The sequence below is a fragment of the Acomys russatus genome, chromosome 30 (assembly GCF_903995435.1).
Source record: "Acomys russatus chromosome 30, mAcoRus1.1, whole genome shotgun sequence".
In the NCBI taxonomy this organism is placed as follows: domain Eukaryota; kingdom Metazoa; phylum Chordata; class Mammalia; order Rodentia; family Muridae; genus Acomys; species Acomys russatus.
In genome coordinates, this window is record NC_067166.1 from 31058459 (window position 1) to 31078766 (window position 20308).

Consider the following 20308-nt stretch of genomic DNA (forward strand, 5'->3'; position numbering starts at 1 on the left):
ACCCCCGGACCCCTCTTAGTGGAGGGACCTGGAACCACGCGTCCGGCACAGTTCTAGGGGAGACTGTGCCACGCCTCCGCGCGCGCGCGTCCGCCCGCCGCTTCCTGCCCGGGCTGCTTTTCCTTCTCCTCCTCCTCCTCCTCCTCCGAACGCGCTCCCGGAAGGCGCCTGCGCAGAAGCCGCCCTCTCCTCCTCCTCCTCCTCCTCCCCTCCCTTCCTCCCCGGGCCCGCCCTCCTTTCTCTCTCAGTCGGGTTTCGTCCCGAGAGCTGCAGGTAGCTAGGCGCCAAGTTGGGTTCCGCGCACCCGCCCCCTTCCTCCGCCCCTCCCACCGCTTGGGTCTCCAGCCGGCGGAGATGAGGCTGCGGTGGCCGCGGCTCCGGCAGCCCTGGCAGTGGCTGCGGTGGGGGCGGCCGGAACCCGGGCGCTGAGGCGCGGCGGCGGCGGCGGCGGCGGCGGCCGAGGGAGCGCTGCCCCAGCCGCTGCAGCGAGCTTCCCTTCCTCTTTAGCGCGGCCGGGAAGTTTGGCGCCCGTGTGCATGTGCGCGCGCGAGTGTGGGTGTGCGCGGACAGGAGGCTCGGGGAGCGTTTCTGCAGGCGCTGGGTTTTTTTGCCCGCGTCGCTTCCCGTAAGCCAGCCGTGCCGCGGTGCTTGGGCTGTGGCCCGAGGAGGGGGCGCGGCGGCGGCGGGCGCTCTCCTTTTGTTGTTGTTTCCTCTGCCTGGAGAGCTGAAGGGGGACGCGCCTGGGTGGGGCGGCTCGCAGCCCGGGCCTGCTGGCCCCCGGGGCTCCCGGGCGGGCAGGGTAGCTAGAGGAGAGCAGGCTTCAACATGATGGCGGCCGAGGCCGGCAGTGAGGAAGGCGGCCCGGCGAGCTCGGGGGCCGGAGGCGGCGCGGCCGCGGGCTCCAGCGCCTACCCGGCGGCGGCGGCGGCGGCGGCGGCGTGCCGGGTAAAGTTACCCACCGCCCTGCCTGTGGCAGCCGCCCCTTGTCCCGGGCTGCCAGACACCGACCAGGCTGTGGCCCTGGGTAGAGGAGCCGCGGTGGGGTCCGGGTTCCTGGGGACCGGGCCGGTGGTGGGTATCCTGGGGGGAGCCTCGCTGAGCGGCGGGGCTGCTGCTGCTGCTGCTGCTGCTGGCGTGGCTGGTGCTGCCGCCGCCGGACCTGCCGGAGATGTTGCCTTCACCAAAGGAACTCTGTTGTTGCCTTCTGAGACTCTTGGGCCGGGCGGCGGATTCCCTCCTCTGCCGCCTCCGCCTCAGCTGCCCCCTTTGGGCTCAGGCCTGGGGACAGTGGATGAAGGTGACTCCCTGGATGGACCAGAATACGAGGAGGAAGAGGTGGCCATACCACTGACCGCGCCTCCAACTAACCAGTAAGTCAAAACTGCTGTTGAAGGGTTGCGGACGCTGGCTCCATGAAAGAAGTGGGAAAGAAGGGACAAAACATACCTTGCTCCTGCGGCTGTAATTTATTTGGAAAGTTTTGAAGTTTCAGGTTCCATATATAGGGATTTAATTTGAACAGTCATTTTTCCCCACGGGCACTTGCCCTGGCTTCTTAATATATTTATTGCTCTTCTGAGAAGGTGTTAGGTTTTTAAGTTGGGAAGCATGGGAAACTGTATCCAGTGAGAACCGGATATGGTTCTGCCCCTTCCTAATTGAGATAGTGTCCGGGATTCAGCTGAACTTGGCACTATAAAGGCATCCACTGTCTGTGTAAATTCCCGTGCTCCCCGCTGAAGCTAGTGAGAGGCTTTGAGTACAGATATTTAAATGAGCATTGTGTTAACGCAAGTTGGAAAGTCATTGGTCAGAATGTTTTGTTTTTGCTGGAGATGCAAAACTGGAAGCCTTGTGTTTCAGAAGAGACCAGATCTCTGTAGAGAAAGAGGCAGGAGAGAAACCTACAAGTAGAACATTATGATAGGCAGATTTGGGCCCAGGGGTCCCGCTCAAACTAAGGCACCAGCCAAGGACAATACAGGCGGTAAAATTTAAACCCGTACCCAGATCTAGCCAATGGACAGAACATTCTCCACAGTTGAGTGGAGAGTGGGATATGACTTGCACACGAACTCTGGTGCCTCATATTTGACCACATCCCCTGGAGGGGGAGACCTGGTGGCACTTAGAGGAAGGGGAGCAGGTTGCCAAGAAGAGACTTGATACCCTATGAGCATATACAGGGGGAGGTAATCCCCCTCAGGAACAGTCATAGGGGAGGGGAGTAAGGGGAAAATGGAGGGAGGGAGGAATGGGAGGATACAAGGGATGGGATAACCATTGAGATATAACAAGAATAAATTAATAAAAAATTAAAAAAAAAAGCAGGAGAGAAAGGAAAGTTCTGTGAATTACAGGTGTGATTTAGACCCCCACGGAACGCTAATGTATTTATTAGATGCGTGTGATACCTCTATACCGAGATACTATAAATACACTATAAAGTAAAGCAGATTAATTCTGCTCCTTGCATTTTCGTAGTGGCTGATACCGTTTTGTTTAGAAATTAATTTTTGAAGTTTATTGTGACATAAACAGGGCAAATGGCTCCCCCTATTAAGTTAGAGTTGTTTCCTTAACATGTTCTTTTCATAAGTTAAATGGGTATTTATAAATAAATGTAAGTTGATCTCTATAAGGGAGAAAAGTTGAGATCAGAATTAATAATGGGAAAAACATGTTTTATCTATCTTTCACATCAGTCATAATTGACCCTTAGGATCTCAACAATTGGTGAATAGTAGGAAAAAAAGATTTGGTTCATATATTGACATTTTCTGAAGTCTTTGGAAGTTTTCTTTGGGAGGGTAAGTTTTCTTTAAGAGGGTTAAGAAATGACTTAATCAGAAGCATTGTGATTTACTAATTCACTTTTGATTTAAGCTACATTTACTACTATTAAATGCGTATTGTAATTTGAAAGTGTATTTGTCAGAATGCTTTGTTGTTGCCTTTGCAGATTCCAACTTCTGTTTTGATACTTGCTGGCTATGATGAAAGCATGCTGTGTTTTAACACAAAGTATAACTTCTCATTCTAATTTTTCTCTAATTTATGTCTGTATTGCAGTCTGTCTTGGGAATGTTCTGGAAGGGTTAAAAAATTGCAGCACATGGAATAACCTTTTGCAAAAATCAATTGTTTTTATTATAATAAAATTCAGTTTTTAATACTGAAAATGTAGTATTGAGCCATTTTTTGGTAATTTATTTAGGCATATTTTAATCTCATTTTTTAAAGGCATTTGAAGATTTAGTTATTTTTATTTTATGTGTGTATGAGTGTTTGCCTGCATGTATGTATGTGTACTGTGCCGGTGTCCAGTGACAGAGGCCAAAAGAGGGCATCAGATTCTCTGGAACTGGAGTTACAGGTGGTTGTGAGGTGCCCTGTGGGTGATAGGAACCAAACACTGCTTTTCTGCAGGAACAGCAAGCGCTCATAACTCTGAGCCATCTCCTTACTCCAGGATATTGTTCTTAAATGTGTGCCTTGCCTGCCATGCTCAAGGTATGCTTTAGAACAAGGTTTCTGAAACATTTTCTATTGAGTCTTTTGCTCAATTTTTGTAAAGATGTTAAACATAAAGTAAGAATACTGATCAGCCACTGATAGTAAGTTAAAGGGAAATGCATTTTCAATAATTCTTTGATGTATATATAATTTATTAAAGACAAGCAAATTACACATTAGATAAAATTAAACAGATCTATCTTAAAGAATTAAATCTTGACTGAATATATAGAGCATCTTCATGGTTGATGAGAATTTTGGTTTTATGGCTTTCAGTGCTGAGAATGTTTCTAATGGGAGAGTTAGGTTGGTAGAGATAGAAAAGGTAAACACAATTGCTCCATAAGCATAACATGATTAATTGCTTTCAGCTATGCATTCCAGAACATATATATTGTCTTAATAGTTTTTAAGAACGTACTGCATATCAGTGTGTTTGAAAATCATGGTGCATTGTTTGAATGTATAGATATGTGTGTGTTAGGTGTAGAACCTTGAAATCACATGTAGTGTGTTCTGTTTTGGAGTATGTTAAAGAGTTATAAGATAACAGCTTAATTATCACCTCTTTGTATGTATTAACATAATTCAACAGGATGAGGCATTTTAGTGATTGTATATTTTAACAAGTTAAAAATGAGTATCACAGGCAAAAAGGAAATATAAATTGTAGTTGGCAGGTGAGGGATTGTTCAGAGAAATAAGGTAAAAATTAGTCTACAGAGATTTGTAGGTAACTTTTTCAGATTCAGAGTATAGTTGTTGAAGAGTTAAGATAATGAAAGTAAATGGAAGAATAACATTGAAATTTCTTACTATATTTTTCTTTAGTAGAAAGTTTGTAGTATTGATGGCTGATACTGTATTCATGATACAGTAGGCATTTTAATGATGGTAGGAACTCTTTCCTTAGGTATAGAAACAGACTGAGTAACATTCACATTACAAGGTAATGGTAGATCTGAGATGGGATCCTGTTTTCATAAATTTGTAGATATGATTAGATTAGAAAATATAACTGTTGGCTTTGTTTGGTTTTGAGGGTTAGCAAGGCAAAGGCTTAGTACCCCAAATTTACTGTCATTTGCTAGATACTGGTACACACACAAAGACACACACACGTTCATCACCTCCTCCTTTCTTGCCATATAGCTCAGCTTCGCTGGCTTTGAACTCTCATTTCGCTTCCTTCACCTTCTGAGTGCTGAGATGACAGGTGCGTACCATCATGCCTGGCTTACAGATTTTTTTACTTAATTTTTTTTTACAATTGTATGGTGAGAGTTGCTGCTATACTAGTATGTAATATTGGGAAAACTTGAGCAATGGAACTGAGTGATGGAGAAAGCACAGATTATTTCTTATTCTAAATATTTGGGGCAAATATTTCAAATTTCAGTTTGTCAAACTTTGGAATATGTGTATGGATTTTACAGTTGAACATCATGAATTTCAATCCATTTAAAATTTTGGTGTTTAGAGTATGGGTATTCAACTGTAGATAATAAATACAACTTTTTGGGTTCTTTTTCTCTTCTCCACCCTTTACCACCCTTATTAACCCCCTAACACTAGATAGGAGAGAAAAAATGATAGAGAGGAAAGGGGGCAAAGTTACTGTGCGACTGCTTCTTGCTGAATAGGGCTTCGAGTTTCTTGGGTAAGTTTGACCTATGTTGTCAAGATATCTAGTCTTTTTTTTTTTTTTTTTCTTGGCTTATTTGTTTCCTCTTTATTTTTCTTTTTGTGCACAACTACTTAACAAACAGCAACCAACAGCATCCAGTGACTAATGAGCAAACAATAGCAACCCTGTGTCTCTGGGTCCTACCAATTATATATCTTCTGAAAAGTTCCCAGAATTCCAAATGTTACACACAGAAAGTATCTGCAGCTGGCAAAACCACGCCCCTGCTAGAATTAGAGGCAAATCATAGCCAGCTGCTGCAAAGCAGCCTCTTATCCACACACCTGGGATTAAAAGAAAACATCCTCCAATAACATTTTTGTGTGTTTTTTTTAAAGAAACCAGAATTATGAAATTTTCACTACTCAACTTGTATTATGCTTATTTTTCTTTGTTTTATCCTCATTTATGATAGAGAACACACTCATAGTCATATTCTCTCTCTCTCTCTCTCTCTCTCTCTCTCTCTCTCTCACTCTCAAAAATGAATAATACCTCAAGGCTAGCTACCTATCATTGGTTTTCTGGACTGAATTATGTCCTTGCCAGTGTTCATCTTGAGGCCCTAATCCTGTGTGACTATATTTGTAGAGAGTGCCTTTAAAGTAGTAATCATATTAAATGAGGTCATAAATATAATGGCTCACAAATCCAGCAGGGCTGCTGTCTTTTAGGAAGAGATCCTGGCAGTGTCCAGATACAGATGATAGTTCATGTTAGGATTCTGAGAAGTTTACCATCTATAGCCAAGGAGAGAAGCCACTTTGCTAGTACCTTGGTCTTTTAATTTCTAGCATGCAGAACAGTGAAACACCGATTACCGTTGTTCAAGCCACTTAGACTGTGGTGTTTTGCTTGTTATTTTGTTTTGTTTTGTTTCTTAATTTCTTTTTTTTTTTTTTAACCTGCATTAAACCATGGTTAATTCTACATGTTAAAAATTAATTTTGGTGATTTTTGGAGCCGATTAAATAAACATTACTTGAGAAAAGGGTTATCGTTTTATTCCTTTCTTTCACTGTAGGGGGAAAAAACCTTTATCTTATTTTACTCTTTTTCTCTGAGAGTCAGTGACATTTCTCTTTTGGCTCTCTATGTGTTGACAAGGTAAGGCACATTCAGGGTGGTATGGCAGTAGACTATCTCTGTGTTAAAAGATGGAAATATACTTACATTCATGTCTGCTAATGTATGAAAAGATCTTTCACAGGATTGTAATAGCTATGGGAAATTCTGTGGATCGGATATTATTACAGCAAAATGTCTGTATTATGTTTTAATATTCAGTTAAATTTTTTATAACAATATTTTTCATTTTCAAGAATTCCATTTATGCATACAATGCATTTTGAGGCCTTCCACTCTTTCCTTTGACTACTTCTAGATCTACCTCCACTCTGTCAGTTTCATGCCTCCCCTCAACCCATTGATTTTGATTTGTGATGCCCATATACGTATAGGTATGAGGCCATCCACTAGAGCGTGATTGACCTACCAGGGGCCACATCCTTAAAGAGAACTGACCCCTTTCTTCACCAGAAGCTGTCAACTGTCAAGTTAATAGAGGTGGGTACCTCTGTACCAGAATGTTGACTTGCTTGATCTTGTGCACCCACGGACAGCTGCTGTGAATTCATGGATACAGTCGTCCTGTCCCGTCCAGAAGATAACAGTTTTACCCAGGTCTCCCTCTGACCTCTGCCTCTTTCTGTCCCCGGTTCTGATATGTTCCCCGAGCCTTGGGGAGGTTTGCAATATAGATGTCTGGTTTATGGCTGAGCACTTCATTGACACATATTCTCTATACTTTGATCAGTTGTTATTTTCTGCATTAACTGCTATTCACTGCACAAAGAAATTTCTCAAATGATGTCTGAGTGTGACTTAAACTGCATGAAGATATATTACCATGATCAATCTTAAACTTTTAACAATTTCATTCTTTAGTTCATCTGTTTCAACCCAAGGAAAAGGACTTAGAATCCTCTTAACTCTCGTATTTTTTTGTAAGTGTACCTCATTAGACTGGACTCAGTATAAGTAACCTTGTATAACAGAACCATATCCTTTCTCATGTACTATAAAAATACTGGCTGGGCGTGGTGGCTCACACCTTTAATCTCAGCACTCTGGAGGCAGAGACAGGCAGATCTCTGTAAATTTGAGGCCAGCCTGTTCTACAAAGAAAGTTCCAGGACAGTTAGGGCTATTACATAGACAAACCTTGCCTCAAAAAAACAAAACAAAACAAGAAACATTATCTTTCGCTCTTTAAGTTTCTCTTGAGGTAACTGTACATTAACATGACACTAAGAAAGAATTGCAGAGCCAGGTATAATGGTATATTTCTTTAATCCCAGCACTGACGAAGCAGCAGGTGATTTTTGAGGCCAGTCTGGTCTTATAACAGTGAGTTCTAGGACAGCCTAGGACTCTACATAGTAAGATCCTGTCTCAAAAACAGACAACAAAAACAAACAACAACAAAACATACCCATTACCACTACCAAAAGAGCAATTACCCTTTTTTTTCTCAATATTATTTTTATCTTTTGGTTCCATACTTTTTGAAAATTAATGTTTTGTGTTTTATTATGATAAAATTATATCACTTCAACTCCCCTTTTCTCCCTCCAGACCCTCCTATACATCCTTGCACTCTTTCAAATTCAGAGTCTCTTTTCTCATTAATTGTTGTTACATAAATATATATATACACACACACACATATACATTTCTAAATACATAAATGTGAACTATTGAGTTTGTGTAATGTTAGTCCTGTGTATGCTTGCAGGACAGGTCAGTTGGTACAGGATGAACCCTTGGTGTGCTCGTCTCTTGAGGAAGGCTTATTTTCTCCCTTTCACCATTCTTTAGCTGCCTGTGTTCTTTGTGTAGGGTGGAGACCTCTTGCGCTTTCCCCTGTCCGCATTGGCGTGTCTGTTCTTGTTCAGCTCAAGTTTAGGCAGTCATGCTGGTGAGATTTTATGGGCATAGTTTCTGACATTCCTAGAAGACACAGTCTCACAGAAAACTCCCTGATCTCTGCCTCTTAAGAATTTTTGCCTCCATCTTTAGCAGTGCTCCCTGAGAGGTTTTATAGACGTATACATTGGGGCTAGGTTCCACAACTGTTTGGATTGGTTATGTGTTTTGGTAATGGTCTCTGTTGGAAAGAGAGGTTTCCTTGATGAGGGGTGAGAACTATGCTTATCTGTGGGTGTAAGAAAAAATATTTGGAATCTTGTTGGGGATTATGTTGTAATGTGGTGATTGTAGGCTCTCTAAGATACATGACTTCAGTAGCTCTGGGTAGTTGGGTAGGTTTCAAGTACAGGCATGATTTCTCTCTTGTTGAGTAGTCTTTAAATTCAGTTAGAGCTGTTACCCCCAAGGTATGCATGCTACTACTGTATCCTTAGGGTTACTGTGCCATAGTGGCCGCTGAAGTAGTTCATAGGTGTCATAACTAGGTACAGCTACTGGTTGCTTCCCTCCTTTGGAAGCTGCATGGCGTCTTTTGGAATCATGAAAGCTAGTTCTCAGGAGGAGTTTGAGGTCAGTTCCAGCTCAGGGGGCTCAGTGCACTTTATCTGAAGTGCAATCTGTCTTCAGCAATAGAGCTCTAACCTTTCACCACTTAGGGGCAAACAAATGCAAAAGCAATAGACTGTAATGTTTTGAGAGTTTAGAACAGCTGTGACCAACAACTCAGAAGAGGGCTTCTTTCTCATGTCTACTGTTGGGGTTTTTGTTAGATGATTGTTCGTCCTTGGAAGGAACACTGTCAACCCAGATGAGACTATGTGCATTATAGGCTTTTTCTTTTTTAGATAGGTAGTTAATATTAATAGTATGATTTCTTATAATTTTTTAGACATGCTTAACTGTTATTTTACCCTCATCTCTCCTTCTGAGTTTACCTCCCTATCGTCTATATAATCAGAGCTCCCTCCTTTTTTCCCTGCAGTTCCTCAGTCTGATCTCTTATACTTAGCTGTTCTCTCTCTCATGCTCCACTATCTCTCCACCTTAACAGTGGTCCTTTTTACTTGGTTTTTTTTTTTTTTTTTTTTTTTTTACAGTTACTCCCAGACACATACTCATCTCCAAAGCCTCCAGTGAGAGAGAACTTGTGACATTTGCATTTCTGGATCTGGGTTACCTCGCTCACTATAATCTATTCTAGTTCTATCCATTTACCTGCAAACTTCATAACTTAGCTTTTCTTTACAGCTACATAGTATTCCATATCATATGTACCATCATGTTTTTATTATCCCTGTCGATTGTAGGACATACATGTTGCTTTCTCCAGAACAGCAATGAACATGGTTGAGTAAAGTATCTCTGAAGTATGATGACTAGTCTTTTCAGCGTAGTCCAAGGAGTTAGTTGGGTCATATGGTAGATTTGTTGTAGATTTCTAGGGTCTAGACAGATTTGCAACCCCACCAACAGTGAATGAGGGCTCCCTTCCCTCACATCCTTCCAGCTTTTGTTGTCAGTTGTTTTGCTGATCTTTGCCATTCTGACTGAGATAAGATGAACTTTCAAAGTTGTTTTGTTTATTTTATTTCCCTAATTGCTAGCAATGATGAACATTTTAAAACATGCTTCTTTCCCATTATTTTTTCTTCGTTTGAAAATTCTATGTTAGATTCTAGGCTCAGTTTTTGAATGGATCATTTGTTTTGATTTTTTGTGTTTTTTGAGTTCTTTATGTGTTTTTGATATTAACTCACCGTCAGATGTATAGCTGGCAAAGATCCTCTCACATTCTGTGAGCTTCCTCTTCACCCAGTTGATTGTTACCTGAGCTGTGCATAAGTTTTTTTAGTTTCTCTATGGCCCACTTGTTAATTGTTGACCTCAATTCTTAGACAAATAGAGTCCTGTTCAGGAAGGCCTTTCCTATACTTATGTATGGTACTGCTTATGTTTTCTTGTAGCAGTTTCAGGTTTTTTCAGGTTTAGGTTTTTTGATGTATTTGGAGTTAGTGTTTGCAGATACAGGTTGTATTGGGTTGTTTTATGTCAACTTGACACAAGTTACAGTCATCCAAGAGGAGGGAACCTAAATTAAGAAAATGCCTCCGTAAGATTAGGCTGTAGGCAAGCATGGAAGGCAATTTCTTAATTAGGGATTGGTGGGGGGAGGCCCAGCCCACTGTGGGTGGTGCTATCCTTGGGCTGGTGGTCCTGATTTTTTTTTTTTTTTTAATAAGCAGGCTGAGTAAGCCCATGAGTAGCAAGCCAGTAAGCTGCATTCCTCCATGGCCTCTACATTAGCTTCTGCTAGTTTGTTGAAGATGCTTTCTTTTTTTCCAGTGTTGTGTTTTGGTGTCTTTGTCCATTGTTGGGTCTTTTATTTTGTTCCATTGGTCTACATGTTTGCTTCTGTGCCATACATATATTTGTATTACTGTGGCTTTGTAATATCTTACTGTCTGGAATTGTAATTGCTCCAGCACTGTTCTTTTTGCTCAGGATTGTTCTGGCCATTTGGGGTCTTTTGTAGTTCATATAGAGTTTAGGATTTTCCCCCTCTATTTATGTGAAGAATAAGATGAGGATTTTACTTGGGATTGCATCAAATCTGTAAATACCTTTTGATATGATGGTCATAGTCACAATGTTAGTTCTACTAATCCATCCATGAACATGGGTTGTCTTTCCATTTTCTAGTGTCTTTATCTTTGAATCTCCTTCAGAGATTCAGTAAAGGTCCTTCACTTCCTTGGTTAGGTTTCTTTCTAGATATTTTATTTTCTTTAAGGTTAGAATGAATGGCAGTGTTTCCATGGCCTCCTTCTTTGTATTTGTTGTTGTTGTATTGAAAATATATTGATTTGTGCAAGTTGATTCTGTATCCTGCCACATTATAAATTTATTTTTAGTTTCTAGACGTTTTCTGGTAGAATTTATGGAATCTCTTTAACGTATAGTATCATATTATCTATAAGTAGGAGTACTTTGTCTTCTTTCCCTATATTTGTATTCCTTTAATTTCCATTTGTTGCTTTATTGCTCCAGCTAGTTTTTCAGTTACAATATTGACAAGGAGGGGAGATGGTAGACATCTTAGTCTTAGTCTTAACTTTGGTGGGATTGTTTCAAGCTTTTCTCTGTTTAGGATTATATTGACTGTAGGTTTCCCATGTGTAGCTCTTTATTATATTGAGGTATATTCTCTCTGGTTCTACATTCTTTAGACCTTTTATCTTGGACTTTGTCAAAGGCCTTTTTAACTTTTTATTTATTTTTATTCTTTTGGCATTATTTGATCATGTGATTTTTTTATCTTTAAATCTATATGACATATTTTATTTTTGGCTTGTGTATATGTTGGGCCACCTCTGTTAACAGTCTCTTTAGGTTGTTGACCTCTTGGTTTAATTTGGTGGTTTCATTGAATGTAGAATTCTTACTGAATTTCCAGCTTAATGAAATGCAAGTACAGGGCTTTAAAGTACCCCTTTATAATATTCTGAATTTCTTAGGTGTCCTTTGTAATGCTTCCTTGTTAACTTAAAATTTTTAAAATTTGGGGCCAAAGGGTTGTCCATATTGTTTACCTTTTCAGCAGACCATGCCTTAGATTAATTTATTCTTTGTATTTTTGTTGTTGTTTGTTTGTTTGTTTCTTTCTTTCTTTCTTTCTTTGGAGTTTTTGAGAAAAGATTTCTCTGTGTAGCCTTGGCTGTCCTGGACTCACTTTGTAGGCCAGACTGGCCTTGAACTCACAGTGATCTGCCTGCCTCTGCTTCCTGAGTCCTGCGATTAAAGGTGTGCGCCATCATGTCTGGCCCTGTTGCTGTTTCTATTTCATTAACTTCTGCTCTAAAGTTTTATTATTTCTTGCCATGTACTGGGTTTTTATTTGGTTGGTTTTTGATTTTCCAAATTTTTGAGTTGCACCATTAAGTAATTTATTTGTGCTTAGTCTAATTTTTTTTGAAATGTAGGCACTTTTTCTTCAAAAGAGTGCTTTCAGTGTGTCCCAGAGAATTTGTTGTGTTATGTTTTCATTTTCATTTAGTGCTGGGATTAAAAATTTTTTTTCTTGAGTCTCCTTTGACCTCTTCATCATTCATTAATGAACTGTTTAATCTCCCATGAGTTTGTGCGTTTACTAGAGATTTTGTCATTAATTTATATTGCTTTGTCCTGAGAGAAGATACATGGAGTTATTTCAATCTTTTTGCATTTGTAAGGATTTGCCTTGTCTTCCAGGATATTGTCTGTTAAAGAGAAGCCTCTGTGTGCTGCTGAGTAAAATGTATATTCTTAGGTGTTTGAATAGAATATTTTGTAGGCAGTTAAGTCCACTTGATATGATGTCAGGTCTGTCTAAATGTCATCTTTTTGTTGTTGTTGTTGTTGTTGAGATGACCTATTTATTGGGGGAAAGTAGGCTATTTAAATCCCACACTATTAGTGGATTGATGTTAATCTATGTCTTTAATCCGAGAGAGAGAGAGAGAGAGAGAGAGAGAGAGAGAGAGAGAGAGAGAGAGTGTGTGTGTGTGTGTGTGTGTGTGTGGTGTGAAATTGGATGCTCCAGAGTTTATGTACATATGTTTAGTAATGTCTTTTTGTTCAACTGTTATTTTGATTAGGATACAATGTTTCCCTTTTGTTTCTTCTGATTAGTTTTAGTATAAAGTCTATTTTGACAGATACTAGAATAGAGATATATACATGTTTTCAGGTCTCATTTGATTGGAGTACTTTTGTCCGTTCTTTAAGTTGGTGCCTATCTTTAAAGCTAAGTTGTATATCTTGTAGCCAACAGATAGATGGATTTTGTTTCTTGTTCCATTCAATCAGTCTTTGTCTTTTTCTTGGAGAAGTAAGGCATTGATAGTTACAGTTATTGAAATGTGTGTGTTAATTGTGGTCATCTTGTTGTTAGCTTTTGGTGGTGGTAGTTTGTGATTTCAGTGGTACATTGTGTTTTTATAACTATAGCGTTGTACTTCTTTCTACAATCTCTTGGTTGTGTTCATTCCTCCCTTCAGCACGAAGTATTGCTGTGTATATTTCCTTTAGGTTTGGTTTGTTTGATAAAATATTTTGACTTGACTGTATTGTGGAAAGTCTCTTTTTCAGCTGTGCTGGATACTTTTGCAGGGTATATTAGTCAAGCCTGGCCATCATAGTCTTTCAGGACTTAGAATGCATTGTTCTAGGCTCTTCTGTCTTTTGAAGTTTCCATTGAGAAATCAGCTGATGTTTTCTTTTATATGTGTTTTTCATTTTTTCTCTTGCAGTCTTCAGTGCACTTTCTTTGTTCTGTATCCTTAATGTTTTATGTATGAGATGCAGTGAGGATTTTCTTTTCTGCTCTTGTCTGGTGTTCTTTTTACCTCTTGTATCTCTATATGTGTAGGTTTTTTTTTTTTTTTTTTTTTTAACCTTATTTGGGGTGCTTTTCTTTTAAGATCTTGTTGAAGTTATGATCTATGCCATTAACTTGGGATTATTCTCATTCATACATGCCTGTAATTTGAAAGTTTGCTCATTTCATGGTGTCTTATATTTCCTTTATTTAAAAAAAAAAAAACTCTTCTATTTCCTGTTTCTTTGGTCTAGATCCTTTACCTATCTTTCTGGCCCGATATTTTGTCTGTCTGATCTATTCTACTTGTAGATAATTTCTTTTGAGTTTTCTTTTTTCTTTTCTTTTTTTTTTTTTTTTTCAGTTAAGGTTTATTTCAACCAAGAATACAAAATAAGTATGATGTAATTTATTGTTGTTGGAACTTTGAGAAGGATGCATCTTATCCTGTATTCCCAGAGTGGGCTACTGAGGGCACTGGCCTCAGAGTACACATAGCATAGTGGAGCAAGGAGGGCCATCAAGATTATCTGTGAGCATATGGAAGAGTATATGTGTGTGTGTGTGTGTGGTGTGTGTGTGTGTGCGTGTGCACGCGTGCGCAGGAAATGAGTAAAAAAGAGACAAGTACACTTCACAAGTAGGAATTATTAGAAATATAAACTAGTTTAGAAAGGATGTATAGTATAACACGAAGAGTACTTCATTTAAAAAGAATGCCTCAGTCCAGACTTTGTGTAATGCTTTTGGTGTCTACCTAGACAAAATAGTATTTATAAAATAGTAAACGCTCACTATTAGGTGATAATAGTGCATTAAATATTTCTTTTACAATAAATACTCACTTGTAGTGACAGTTTAGAAGAGTTAAGTATGGCCTTGGGCAAAACACATCTGGGGTGGTTTTCTTTTAAGATCTTGTTGAAGTTACATCTATGCCACTAACCTGGGATTATTCTCAATTATTTATGCCTGTGATTTGAAAGTTTGCTCATGTCATGGTGTCTTATATTTCCTTTTGAAACATTTTGAAAGTCCTCAAAACTGACCTTCACTTTACGATATTTGTACTTCTTCTTGATTATGAGTATCTAAACTGCTACATGTTATATAAAATGTTATTTGACTCCTTCAAGCCTCCTTGAGTTTTCTAGTTGGATTTGGGTTTTTTAGTTTCATCTTCTTATCAGCTTGAGCCCTTTTCATTTATTATATTTCTGTTGCATTCCCTGGCAACTACTCACTCACCTCCTTTTTATTTTATTTTTTTCAGCTATTTATGTAAATGGAACTCTGGCATGCTACTGCTATCTTTTGACACTGGCATTTGTCACTTAGGACAATGCTGTCCAGCTTCAGCTATGCTGTTGTATGTACCAGTACTTTGCTCTTTTTCACTGCCCAGAAGTAATGATATGTGGTATTCACATATGTACCCATGTATGTGATTCAGTCATGGGTGAACATTTGAGTCCCTTTAGTTTAGGCTTCCATGAAAATAAAAAGCTGCTGTAGACATTTATGTGAACATAAATTCCTTGTTATATACATACCCATGAATCCAATTGATGACTTATACAGCTGGTCTCTATTTTCTAGCATGTCTATACCCTTTCTGTGTGTTTCCTGCTCTATCCCTCACTTCCCTGGAGTTAGGCTGTCGACCAGGAAGCCCCAGTGGTCCTTCTCTCTTTGCCCATCACACAACACTGGGATTATAGATGCTCACATCCATGCCTGATTATTTACATGGCTTATGGGATCTGAACCTAAGTCCTATTGCTGCCTACTGAGCCGTCTCTTTAGTCTCTGCCTTATCTTTTTATAACCCCAGCAGCAACATACAAATGATCCTGTATCTGTATCTCCACCAGCCTTTGGTATCACTTTTTGTTACTGTTAGCCTTTTTGATAAATGTTCATGATAACTCATTAGAATTTGAATTAACTTTCTTTTTCATGAGCTTTTTTGCTACCTATGTAGCCTTTCTGTCCTGTTTCTAATGGTTTATTATTACTATTGTCATTATTTAAAACAAAAGCTCAATTTTAAAATTACATTCCTACTTATTTCAGTGTGTGCTCTCAGGTCCCACAGTGCACATGAAAGGTCACAAAAGAAGCATGGGAGTTGGTTCTCTTTCTTTACAGTGTGGGACCTAGGGATCAAACGCAGACTGTTAGATTTGGTGGTGGGTGTCTTTACCTGATGGCCTTAAAAAAAAGTCTTTTAGGTTTAGAGCTTGTTGTTCTTGTTTCAGTAGTTCTATACATATTCCAAATTTTAGTTATTTGTTTTTTTCCTCTGATTTGCAAAGATTTTTCTCCTTAGCCAGTAGCTTGTATTTGTGCCCTCTTAATGGGGTCCTTTGTAGAGCAAGAGTTTCCTTTGCTAGAGTCAGACACATCAGGAGTTTTATAGACTGTGCTTTTAATGTTAACTCTATGAGTTTGTGCCTAGATGAAGTCACAGAGATTTGTGTAAATTTTGGAGATATTGACAGCATTTGTGGCATTTAGTATCCCAACAATCCTGACCTCATAATATAGAGAGGAAGCTTTCTCTTTCCCATTTTTGGAAATTTATGAAATATTTGTATTGGTTAATTTTAGATATTTGGAAGAATTCATCAGTGATAGTATCTGAATTTTTCAAAAAGTTTTTATATTAAGAATTTAATATAAATGGTTGTAAGACTGCTTACCATTTTATTTTGGTTGCATGTGATTTCGATGCATTTATATTCTAGTTTGTTTAGGTTTGAATATAAATTTGCTTGTACTATTCGAATTCCCCCCCTCTCTCCCTCTCTCCCGTGTGTGTGTGTGTGTGTGTGTGTGTGTGAGAGAGAGAGAGAGAGAGAGAGAGAGAGAGAGAGAGAGAGAGGAGAGAGAGAGAGAGAGAGGAGAGAGAGAGAGAGGAGAGAGAGAGAGAGGGAGAGAGAGAGAGAGAGAGAGAGAGAGAGAGAGAGAGAGAGAGAGAGAGAGAGAGAATGCATGTATGTAGGTTTGTGTGTGCATGTGTGTGTGTGCAGTGTGAAAGCAAGAGAACAATCTTGGATGTACGTATCAGGTATAGTTCATCTTTATAGTGTCTCTTTCTGGTTTGGAATTCTACAAGTAGCTTAGACTGGCTGGCCAAGGAGCCTGCTGAGTCTGCCTGTTTCTGGCCTCCGCAAGTACTAGCTTGTAATACAAGTATGTGCCAATGTGCCCAGCTTTTAAAAAAATTATTATTTAATGTGCATAGAACTTGTACTGATCCTAGTACTGGAATGGCAAGCACTTTCTTTATTTATGCTAATTATTTTCAGAAAAATTTGGATATGCAGTGATAGTCCTTTTTATTACTACTGTTAGTAACTTGTATCTTTCCCTTTCATAATCTTGCTAAGTGTCAGTCTTATTGATGTGCCAGAATTTAATTGTTTCCTTTCGTTCTGTGTCATTGTTTTGAGAGAGGTCTCATTATTGAACAGCAGCCTATAGAAATTATTTCACTCAAATGCTTTTGTTTATTTTGTGTATAAATTAACAGACCAGTATATACAGAACTTTTTTTTTCAACCCTTGATAGTTATGTTTTAGAGTGACAAGAAAAGCTTGCATTTAGAATTATACAGAAGCTTAAATTGCTATGGAGAAACATCATCAGCCTTTGGATCAGTTAGTACTAAGTTTGTGGATATGTTGTTATGTACCTTGTGTACCTGTGAGAGAATCAGTAAAGGAAAAATGTGGTAATATACATACTTACTGGGTTTTGAAGGCCACAGACAGGTTTACATACTATGATGAGGATATACAAACCTTTTTAAGTTTTCAAGACCATTTCTTGAAAAATTGCTTTATATGTTGTTGTTCTTTTAGATTTGTATCTGTCTTTTCTCCTCTATTCCAGTACCAATATTGTCAGTTACTAAGAATGCCTATTCTAATTGCCTTAGAATTTGATACTTACTTTTTTTCTCTTTTTATAATTAAAACCCCATGTTTTTCTTTCTTCCTTTTGGGATAGTATGTTAATTTTCTCCTTGATCGTATCTTTTCCTTAACCAACTAAGAAGTCTTTGATGAATGTTTTTACTTCAGCCTAGGTGAAAATTAAGGAAATTAGACATTCTGAAGTAGTACATGATATCACTCTAAAATCAAATACTAAAGTTTAGTGAAAAATGCCTTTTAAAGTTATTACTTGTGATGTTTTCTATTCTCATTTGGATTTTGTTCTATTCTACTTAAAACAAGTAGTAGTAAAAATAGTTAAATTAAAAAGCTTTGTATCGTTTCAGAATGATCTTGTACAGATAAGGATTAGACTTATTCTTGAAACCTTTTTGTGACTATCTTTGTCTAGACAGTAGTAGCTTTTAAACATAATTTTTACAATGACAGAAAAATAGGCTTTTATCAGTGACATAGCACACATATATTACCATACACAGGAAATGGAGACAACAGCTTGATGAGGACCCTTATAAATTGTATTATACCCTATTTATAGTCCTTTCTTTTAAAAAACTTTATTAAAATTTAGAAAAAATTTTACATATACATTTATATTATTACATATATATACAATAAACTACCTATAGCAAGAATAACCATGACACAACCAGGAATTATATAAATGTTACATTCTTGGTGGTTTTGGCTATTTGTATTTGACAGCCTAGAAGAAAACATCTTTCCTTATCTTGGTGCATCTAAAATTCTAAATGTAAATCAATATCTATCATATCTCGTCATTATCTACTTAAAACATCTATCTAGACCTAAACACATCTTGACCTCTAAACAACTAAGCTTAATTGTAAAACTAATCTTCCTTGTCTTCAACCCCATCAGAGACTTGAGAAGGAAAAAAATTGATTACCTGAGTATACTGGGAGTACAGGTTAGTGGCTTTCCAAATGAGAAGATGACAGAGACAGTTTGCTACCTGAATAGTCACCCAAAACTCTATAGCATTGGAGCATCATCTTCAGCCTTCTGGCCCAATATATCTGACAGACCTATTTGTGAAGCAGGAACTATTGAGGACTTGCTTACCTGTCTTGGCAGAGTTTGGCCCTCGACTGCATCCAAGCTTGCCAAGTTTTAGGCAGAATTCTGTCACTGGTCGAGATGAGGACATTTTTCCCAGTGGCTTGTTTGCCACATTTGAAGCATCTCCATAAGGAGGTTCTTTGATGGTCATCATCCTCTTTAAAGTAGGCTGAGTGTTGCCAGGAGTTAACTTGTCTTATTATCCATGAGTCTTTAAAATAATGAAAACATTTTCAAATACCATATTCTGTATGTATCCTCATTAAATAAAAATACTGGTCGTGATCTAGTAAGGTGGTCTCTTGGCCCAAGACTTGGGGCTTGCATGTTCAGCAAAACAAGAAGTTACCATAACCACTTCAGAATGCTGTTGCTTCCCTGTTCTACTGTTTATTCTGTAAATTGGGGAGTTTTATGTCTCTCTATTGTCTGAGATACCCATCTCCTACAGTTATTGTGGGACAAACCTTCATTTTTCTGAATGTAACAACATCATGAAGGTTCTGTGATATAACTGAAAAACAAAAAAGTTCAAAACAGTAACAGTATAAGTATTTTGTTAGAAAATTAGCATCACATACGTCAGTTAAGTAGCAGCCTGCCTGGCGGTATTGACTAATTCAGATAATAACATTATATAAAGAGACATGGGCATGATGGACTCTTAGTAACTGCAGTTTTATTGAGGGTTAGCTTGTCAGTGATGCATTCAAACTAGTGAGCTTCTTAAGTTTAAGGATGAAACCTTTTTCTGGTGCAGGTTTTATTTTATTATTTTGTTAGTATTTTTATTTTGTACATGAATTATTCATATTCTTTTACGAAGACAGCATAAGTAAATGTCCCCATAAATTTTCATTTTAAAAAATTTAAAAATTGCCAAAAACTTGTAAAAGTACTGTAATAATTATGTATCCTTTACTTTGGCATTTAGCTCTATTTAATTCTTTTACTTCATATATGCATGTATGTATTATCTATGTCAAACTAATACAGAGATCATATCTTAAATTCTTAAGGCTTAAAATCTTAAATACTTCATTATGTACTTTTGTAGGAATAAGAAAACATATGTAGTTAAACATAATCAAATGAAAATGAACACAATATTGATATATTTTAATTGTTTCTAAAATGTTATTTTAAAACTTTTAATGTCAGCGGGGCACTGGTGGCACTTGTCATTAATCCCAGCATTCTGAGTTTGAGACCAGCTAGGGCTACATAGAGAAAAAAACCTTGTATTGAAGATCAAATAAAAAAAAAATTAATGCCACTTTTAACTGCCACATTCCTTTAGTTTCCTTTAGCCTAAAATAGTTTCCTTGCCTTTTTATTTCTTTATGACAAGATTTTTAAAGTTGTCTTGTGTTGTCATCTTACTTTGTAATTGAATTTAGGTTGTTTATTCCTTACAAATACTCCAAGATTAAGAGTTCTCAGTGGGTCACTTGCAGGCCAACTTCTGGCTGTTATATTGATGGGTTGCATAAACTAGAACTTGTTTGAGTTGGGTAGCACTAGATGTTGCCATCCTCTGGTGGGTAACTGATATTTGTATTGACTTTATGTTTTTGTCTTTTCAATAATATAATACTGAGGAGATCTTAGTCTGGATTTTTTTTGATGCACTTACTTAATGGGAATTTAGTGAACGGATAGTACATTTGTGTTTTTTAAAAAATATTTATTATTTATACATATTCTGT

The 20308-nt window shown here is 38.3% G+C and overlaps 1 protein-coding gene across 1 annotated transcript in view; it reads left to right on the forward strand.

Moving 5' to 3' along the window:
* Window positions 1–679: 679 nt before the first annotated feature.
* Rasa1 (RAS p21 protein activator 1) overlaps window positions 680–20308 on the forward strand; it is a 71468-nt gene continuing 51839 nt past the window's right edge. Inside the window, exon 1 of the mRNA XM_051172356.1 lies at window positions 680–1370. Coding sequence (XP_051028313.1) covers window positions 826–1370 — 545 coding nt within the window. The 5' untranslated portion in view covers window positions 680–825. The remainder of the gene's footprint in view (window positions 1371–20308) is intronic.